Here is an 8823-nt window from a genome sequence, read left to right as displayed (position 1 = left end):
TGTTTTCTATTAAAATAGAAAATATTCTTTTAAATTGTAATAACATTTCATAATATTACTGTTTTGTACTGTATTTTTGATCAAATAAATTCAGCACTGTTGAGCATAAGAGACTTCTTTCAAAAACATTTAAAAAAAATCTTACTGACTCAAATGAATGTTAATGTATGTACATATGTATACTTTTATGAATGCATGCATGTGTGTATGTGTATATATATATATACTACAAAATAAACACTAACAGATAATGTAAATAAAGAACTGATCATTTGTTTTGAATCAATAAGGTCCCCTGGTACGGGTGTGTTCTTCATTTAGTCTTTATTAGAGATGGAGAGAGGTCAGAAAATTAGGCTGAAACCTGAATCAGAGAATGAGACTGCCAGAGAAGCATCAAGTTTGACGCCTTGGAACCATGAGAAAACAGATCAACAATTACTAGTAAAAAACCACAAAGAAAAAAAAGGGTTAAAAATATTAATGAAAAAATTTAGGAACCCTACCCAAATAACATACATAACCACATTTCTCCAAAGAAATAGCTGAGCTATTTGTCAAAATCTGTGTTAAATGAAACTCAAGCCACATTGTGTAGACAATCTGTGTTTTATAAAAACAGGTCCATTATGTAAGCTCATAATTTAGAGTGCAACACTCTCATCAAAGCCAACACATATAGACAGATCATTAAAGTACAGAGGAGGAAAAGGGTACAACAGGGGACAGATTCAGATTCTATATTGCTATTATCATTTCAAACTGTTCTGAACAAAAATATCTTTGAAATGACTGTATCCAACTCTCTCCTCTCTATGCCTCCACCTATTAAATCACCGTGACTGAAAACAGGAAATCAAAGGGCCACATCCTGACCAATGAGAGCAGAGCCTTAAATTAGAGATCACGTTCTTTGAAAAGTCCCAAAATTTGCAAACAATCTTCATCTTTAGCAATCCAGCCCTTGATGTTCCAGACATTCTTATGATGCAGTTACATCAGCAAGCAGCAATAAGTCCCATGGTCTGCTCAATAAATATCAGGAATATTGTCTTTTCCTGATACAAGGCCAAAAAATACCAAACAAAAAAAGGCAACCCATAAACATTTTTTTAGAGTCTGCCATAGATTTAAAAACTGAGTTTTAATCCCATCAACCATTAGAGCATTTATTCAGAAACCTTACACAAGAGGCCAGAGGGAGAGAAGATATTCTTTTTACAAAGCAGAAGTACTGGAGCACTGCAGATGCTATGATTCAGGCTAGTCCAGGGTTTTTTGTACATCTGAAAAACTGAGTGTGGATGTCTTTGTCATTCAGTTTACTTATTTGGGTGATGTGTTCATTTAGTGGCAACTCCTTGTTTGTCTATGTAAAACTTTACCAAGATAGTGTGTGTGTCATGTCTCCAGTAGCATTTGTGTAAGTTTAAACAACTCCGCAGGACAAAAAGAAGGATTGTGTGTGTCTGTGTGTTAGGAATGGGTTGGAGCATCTTCGAAACTTATGATGCTGGACTCCTGTTGTCCTGTAGGATTTTGTGTGGTGCTGGGTGCTGGTGGCAAAGTCTCTCGGCTGGAAAGGAGAGGAGTGTCTGTCCGCACCTCCTCATCTTCGTCATCCTCCTCATCTTCCATGCTGGGCCAAGCCGACTGGTCTTCCGCGTGCTTCAGGCGCTCGTTCAGAGCTTTCAATGCCAATTGCCTATGGGAAAATATAAGAAAATAAATTGATGCTGCTATCAGACAATGAAGTTGCAGTTGCCCATAGGGCCATTTTTTCTGGTTGCATTCGCACCGCCAGTAGGATCTCTGAAGTAGGGCTAGGTATCGTTCAGAATTTTTTGATACCTTGACTTCGATGCCGGTTCCTGAACGATACTTTTCTCTATACCAATTTTATGAAAACCATTTTAACAAGATTACATTACATATTACCTAAATACCTAAATGCAGCATAGGTCTTAAACCATAGACTGTAAAAAAAATATGGATGTAGTGTCACCACCCATGGGTTTCTGAAGAGCATTTTTTAAAAGTGGGCGGAGCCGGATCACTGCCGGATAACAGAAAATGGTCAAAGAGGCGGAGCTGAGGTGCCTGGTTGCCAGCAAGCAAACGGCTAGTAGTGACAGCAGCGGCAATCCACCTGTCACTCAAGTGGCCACGCCCTTAATTATGTAGAACTTTAAGGCTTAAAGGGGTGGTTCGGGATTTTTGACATCGGACCTCATTTTTAAGTCAGCCTGGTTGTTATTCATCAGTGGAGACATTTTTTTTTTTTTTTTATTATCCAGTCCTTATATTTGGATAGTTAGCCGATGCTAGGCTAGCGCGAGTCAATGGGAGATGTTAGCCAGCCATTAAAAAACGTTTTACCCACTCCACAGTGCACCAAACGCAAATCAATTATAACACTAGACTATCGATGCAAATGTCCGTTGAGAGAATAATGTTAGAAATCAAACTTACCTTTCATCACATTGCATTAGTTATAATTTGTTCCCTGTAATCATAAGCCTTGTCTACAGCAGCAGCGGAGTGATATTGATTACCTAGGCAACCGAGTGAGCCGGTACACACATGTACTGCACACACTGTAGTGCGCTTCTGTTCTGTGTTTACTTTTTGCCGCATTACTAACTGGAGCAAAGTAAAATTCCGCAGCTGCTGAGAAACTAGTTCCTTTGGGATCATTGAGATGAAAGGTAAGTTTGATTTCTAACATTATTCTCTCAACGGACATTTGCATCGATAGTCTAGTGTTATAATTGATTTGCGTTTGGTGCACTGTGGAGTGGGTAAAACGGTTTTTAATGGCTGGCTAACATCTACCATTGACTCGCGCTAGCCTAGCATCGGCTAACTATCCAAATATAAGGACTGGATAATTCAAAAAAAAAAAATGTCTCCACTGATGAATAACAACCAGGCTGACTTAAAAATGAGGTCCGATGTCAAAAATCCCGAACCACCCCTTTAATATAATTTAAACGGATGAGTTATAAAAAAATTCACCCCCCTCACAGTTGTCATGAAGGGCAAAATTAGTTATATAGACCAAAACCAATTTTTGTACAAGGCTGCAAAAAAATTTTTTTCTCCTGTAAAGTTAGGCATTTTAACATGGGGGGTTTATGGAATTGACTCCCTTTTGGAGCTTATCTCTAGTGGCCAGTCGATGAATTGCAGTTTAAGTCACTTCCATGTTAGATTCAAGAGAGAGACCGGAAGGTTGCTGCTTGTCTCTTAAACCCTGCCCTCTCCATGTAATCGAATGGGATGCGAGCCACATTAAAAAAAATCTAATTACACTATAAATAAGTTTTTTCTAAACATGGTTTCTGTCAAAATTGAGGAAGTTCTCATCACGGCCACGCAGGTGTACATTCAAGTGTTCGTTTTACACACGGGATACACACGGAATACACACGGGAATGTTTGAACGCAAGCATCTATCAGCAGATCTGTCTATCAGTGGTAATATTAGGGATCTGCTGATAAATGGATCCGTTGATAGACGCCTCCCTTGTGTATCTGTGTAAGTGCTCGGTGAAGAGTGTCAAATATGTCTATTTACAACACGTTTGATGAGTTGATCATTGTAGCCAATCACAGACATTTGTTGGGCGGGTGAACACAATGGCCAATCACAGGCGTTTAAAGGTGAACTAAGTAACTTTTTTTACCTTAACTGAACAGCTTCGGAGTCATTGGAATGGTTATATTACTTATTTCGGGTTGAATGGTGGTCGTTTCCCACCCCCCTGGTGCCCGTGAGCGGAAAATACGCACTTGCAACTTTGAGCCGGCGGGCCGCCGGCCGCCGCCTCAGGAAGTCTTGCGTGATATCAAGTCTCGCGATGTAAACAATTGCTTTACGGCCAAAAGAAATCTGCTAAAATGCTGTCATTATTGCGCTCCCTCACACTGTCCGAACCCGAATGAAGAAGACGGTTTAAAGAATGTCCCATCTGCTTTGATGTCGTTGATCTATAGCCTCTGGTGTCTGAGAATCACCAACGAGTTTTTACAACAGTGTTGTCAAATATCTATTCCGAAGCTGTGGGGGGAGCTCTAGAGAGAAACCTGCGAGCAAAAAGCGAGAATACAGCGAAGAAATCCCGAAGCTACTGAGTGCTGCTTTAAGAATCTGTTCAACAGTGCTCAAAATGCTAGAGGGAAATGCTGGTATCGTCTTATTTTTTAAATTTCAGTACCAACTTGGTACCGAAGTCTGTTTAGGCCTGTTAAGTGCAAATCCATGGAGCCTCAGTATAAATAACCATAATAAACAGAGTCTTACCATTATTAACTTATTTAACATTTAAAACACAAGAAGGGTATAGCCTTATGGAAACAATAAAAAAACATGAATATCACGTTTGCTTGCATTCCTCTACTAATGCCTGTTAGTACTGTAACTTATTTAGTGTTAAATTATTGTAGTTGGGTACATGGCTTAGGTTTTATTGTGAATTTGTAATGTAAATTTGTTGTGTTTTGTATTTACTTATATTTATATATGTAAGTATACTTTAAACTTTTAATAAATTGTTCAATTTAAAAAGTTTTTTTTAATAAATCCATAGTCGTTTTGTGGCTCTTTTTTTAAAGGTGGTATCAGCGATTTCAGGCCCAAACATAAATGATCACATTCATCTAATATTTCGCTAGCTGCACGCCCCATAAGCATGCTGTCAAAAAACCTCTAGGTAGCCTAGGCTCTGAGATCTGCACACAAAAACAGTTGGTATCAACATCACTCAAAACCAAAATAAATAGTGTTCCAACCAATCATCGACAGGGGCGGGTGTTGTGAGGTTTTGCGCTCGTGCACGGCTGCCTATGACGGCTGCACGCGAAAACCTCACAACACCCGCCCCTGTCGGTGATTGGTTGGAACACTATTTGTTTGGGTTTTGATTATTTGGCCAAACAGACTGAAAACAGCTGTTTTTGTGTGCAGATCTCAGAGCCTAGGCTACCTAGAGAGACGCGGTTTTTTGACAGCATGCTTATGGGGCGTGCAGCTAGCGAAATATTAGATGAATGTGATCATTTATGTTTGGGCCTGAAATCGCTGATACCACCTTTAAGTATCGATTCAGGCACCGGTACCATTTTAAAACTATTGATTTGGCAACGGTAACGTAAAAAGCCCAAACGATGCCCAATGTTGCTAGCTGAGCAGAAATCAATAACCATGTTTCGCTTGGTCCCTTCAAAGTAGAGTTGGATTTCCTCCTTGGCGTAAAGGTTGAGATTAAAGTGCCTTGACTTTGGTGTCAGTCCATCTATCGCTGTTTTCCATGTTCGTGGAGTTAATTTGTGTAAAATGTAAACAAACATTAGAAATGTTGCCTTGACAACTAACTGAAGTAAAACAAATTTAGTACAAAACAAAAAAGTACAAAATAAAAAAGTACAAAAATGACTAAAAATAAAAATAAAGCAAAACAAAAATATTAGCCTAAAACACAAAGAAATAAAGCATGTAAAAAAATAGCTAAAAATAAAATAAAAAATATAAAAAGAAAACCTAACTCCAAAAATATATGATAAAAGCCAACTCAAAATATTAATAAATACGATAATAGTATATAATGCTAAAATAAGGTAAACGTACCTCCGCCTTTCTGCATCTTGAGGGTCTGTGCCTGGCAGGCTGATGGTGATGGAGGACGGAGCCCCAACATCATAGCGCTTCACCATTTTACGACAAACTTTCATCTTCACTAGGACGGAGTGCACAAGCCCGGCTGCAAACCCAACAGCCGGCTGGAGAGCCTCTGGGAAGAAAGAGGCGAAGGCAAAGTGGTCCGACATGTCTCCACGCCCCCTAGAGTGCCTCTGGTAAAAGCGCAGGTAAACCCACCCAGACAGTGCGCCGTACCCACACGCTGCTAGTGGAGCTGAAGTGTCCAGCAGCCCCGCTAGCCGCAGCACAGCTATTGCAAGCAGGGCTAGCGCCGGGGCAGCTTTCAAGCGTATTTGAGGAACTCGAAGCACTGTGGTGTCTCCCGCAGTCTGCTTCAGCGCTACAAGAATGCCCCCAAGAAAAGCGGGTGCGCCGTACACCCGCACGGCAAACAGGTAGTCCAGGTCAAAAGTCGCAGCGTAGGTGAGAAGGTAGGAGAGTCCAGATAGGAGACCGGCTGCTACATTTACCACAGCGAAGAAAATCAGCAGCTCCAGCGCTCCCCATAATGGCTCCAAAAGCCGCCCGGCAACCATCACGGTAGCAATGTTTGCTGCCACACCAAAAATGTGCTGCTCCACCACCGCATGGGTAAGAAGTGTCCAAATCCAGAAGTTGGGTGGAAAAAGGAAGCCAGGCGTGACAGCAAGCAGGTAAGTGGTGTTAGCAGCCCAGGAGAGCAGGTACAGCAGGATTACTGTGGCACATATGGATTTGACCACCACGCTCGTGCTTGCGAGAGCACTCAGAAAGTGCTGCCGTGCCACTGGCAGGTAACGGTTCATCCTGGCAGATTCGAGTCCTCAGTTGCAAACACTCCAGAAACGGTGACCCTAAGAAATCAGCAGCTTGTGTCAAACATGAGGAACACAAGCAGGAGGTGAAACCCAAAACCCAACATGCATGCAGTGTGACATCAACAGAGGTTCTGCAACATAAGAAACTTTGGGATGGGGGAGTAAATGACGATTACCTCACACTGATCTTACAAGTGAATGATTGCAACACTTGTGGTGAGATAAGTTGACCTTAGCCTCCCTCAAAAAGCAAAGAACTGTTGCTTTAAATAATATTGTTTCTTAGCAAATAAAACACACAGTCTGATCTGTCATGTACGCATACAAAATACTTTAAACTACTAAAGCTTTATTCAAGGTAACTGTTGCTGTATAAGTAGTTGACCTTACTGACAAAACATTATTATGACTATCTACCAGCTCAGGGTTTCCTGTTTCTGAGTTGTTAACATATAATTCATCACTTATGTGTTTCTATGAGAGTCGGTAACGTTACTCTACCTGCTTATCAGCACCGTCTGCTAACACTCCATAAACCTCACCACCTCGGTCTGTTTTAACACATTTTGTAGGTCAGTTTGACAGTCTCATGTCTTACAAAAGTCTTTTGGCTTTAGTTCAGGCACTTGACGTATGTTTTACGATAAAAACACGCGAAGATATGCGAGTTTTGAGCAGCTTTTTCTCCGGTGGCATGTCCTCCCAGACCGGCCTGGAGTCGCAGTTCAGTCCGGGGATTTCCTCTCACAACAGGCCTTCAGGTAACAGGTTTGAAGCCAGAAACCGTGAATCCGAAACAAATATCCAGGCTTATGTTTTTAATATCCTAACATCGTCATTTTCCTTGAATTAAGCTTGTTTTGTTGTTTGAGAGTGTGGCGTTTCCAGCTAACAGCCACAAAGCGCAAACATCAGATTTGCAAACGTCACCGTCCAGCGTTGCGACTGGGCGTGTCGTTTACACAGCGCTGCTTAGCTAAGACTTCTGGGAAATGTAGTCATCCCCCCCCTTTCCCAATGAACGCTAGACAAGTCGTTTTTTCCTTTTTAACAGCTGTTTTAATCTATTCCTTCAAACTAACTAGTAGTTATTTTATGTTACTAGTATTTTTAATTACTAATTAGAAATTCAACAGTGACTAGTAGATAGATAGGCTATTGCTTTGCTAGGAACTAGTGCTGGAAGTAGCACCCCCTCAAGTTGGTCACGCGGATTCGTTGACCAACAGACAGCTGTTTGATTTTAAAGTGACTCATGTGAGATGTGAGCAGCAATTAAAATAGCGATTAAATTGTTTTAACAAAGGAATAGTTGTAAAGAAATAATAACATCGGTCAGTACATGCAATATAGCCACTATTGGAGTAAGCATTAGTCCCTAATGAATATTTACTACTGAAATAAAAATATATAGTCTGCTAGCCCAATAAGTATGAGATTACGTTCTATTAACTAAAAATAAAAATACATAGTTTGTTTTAAGGATTAAAGGGCAAATACCTGTTAAATGATGACATTATTGTCCTATCTAGTCCACTAGATGGCAGACAAAATTAATTTCACAATGACTTGTATGAAGCTTCTTTAAGCCTATTCTAGTTGTGATATAATTAAGTGGACAAATATATTGTATTCCATCAGAGTCTGAAAAGGTTATGCAGTTATACAGAGGACGCGACTTCATGTGTGTAGAACATCATGTACAAAACCGGCCTCGGCTGTTCATTCACCTGTTCTCACCTGTACATCTGGGGTCTTGTGTCCCGCTGAGATTCTGACAGGTGTTATTGCACATATTTTGCCTTGTAGAGCAGACAGTGATACTTAAGCCAGAAAGAATAAAATGTTCTCACCCTCTCGCACACAAAACAATTCCTGACGTCTACAAAGACTTAGCTCCTCCACAAATTCAATAAGGTTTTAATTTCAATGGTTTATGTCCACTTGTCTATCCTGGCAGTACACACACATTTATTTATCATGGCAAAGACTTTTCATTGAGTTCCATACTGAGCTAAAGTTTTCTTTTATCCCCCAACCCTAAATCATGCAGCATTTTTCCATTTTCGTATTAAGACAATTTACTGGGTTTGTGGGGAACATCTAGTACCCCAAATATTTTACTGTCCTATCATTTGGACCTCACTCACAATGTATGTAAAACCTGAATGCACACTATAGGATAAGTGATATTTTCTATTTTCAAAACTAACCCTAACAGAAACCTTTATTTAGATTTTCATTACGCCATTATTTATATATTTTCCTATGGAGGCCACTGGCTTCTGCCCATCCCTGTTAAACCCACGCACACCGAATACTAAA

The 8823-nt window shown here is 40.3% G+C and overlaps 1 protein-coding gene across 1 annotated transcript; it reads right to left on the bottom strand.

Moving 5' to 3' along the window:
• Positions 1 to 300: 300 nt before the first annotated feature.
• LOC308686536 (transmembrane protein 115-like) lies at positions 301 to 7504 on the bottom strand. Its single transcript, XM_081394974.1, has 3 exons — positions 7000 to 7504; positions 5630 to 6534; positions 301 to 1705 (listed from the first exon to the last, which is right to left on the bottom strand). Exons 2-3 carry the CDS (start codon positions 6484 to 6486, stop codon positions 1477 to 1479), a joined length of 1086 nt encoding a protein of 361 aa, XP_081251100.1. The 5' UTR covers positions 6487 to 6534; positions 7000 to 7504; the 3' UTR covers positions 301 to 1476.
• Between the last annotated feature and the right edge of the window lie 1319 nt (positions 7505 to 8823).

The sequence above is a fragment of the Scardinius erythrophthalmus genome (genome assembly GCF_964197995.2).
Source record: "Scardinius erythrophthalmus genome assembly, contig: HAP1_SCAFFOLD_388, whole genome shotgun sequence".
NCBI lineage: Eukaryota > Metazoa > Chordata > Actinopteri > Cypriniformes > Leuciscidae > Scardinius > Scardinius erythrophthalmus.
This window is presented reverse-complemented; position numbering and strand designations above follow the sequence as displayed.

Coding starts and splice junctions, on each gene's coding strand:
- LOC308686536 (XM_081394974.1), bottom strand. CDS start 6,486: ATGAACCGTTACCTGCCAGTGGCACGGCAGCACTTTCTGAGTGCTCTC. Junction 1,706..5,629: donor CAAGATGCAGAAAGGCGGAG/GTACGTTTACCT, acceptor ATTTTCCCATAG/GCAATTGGCATTGAAAGCTC.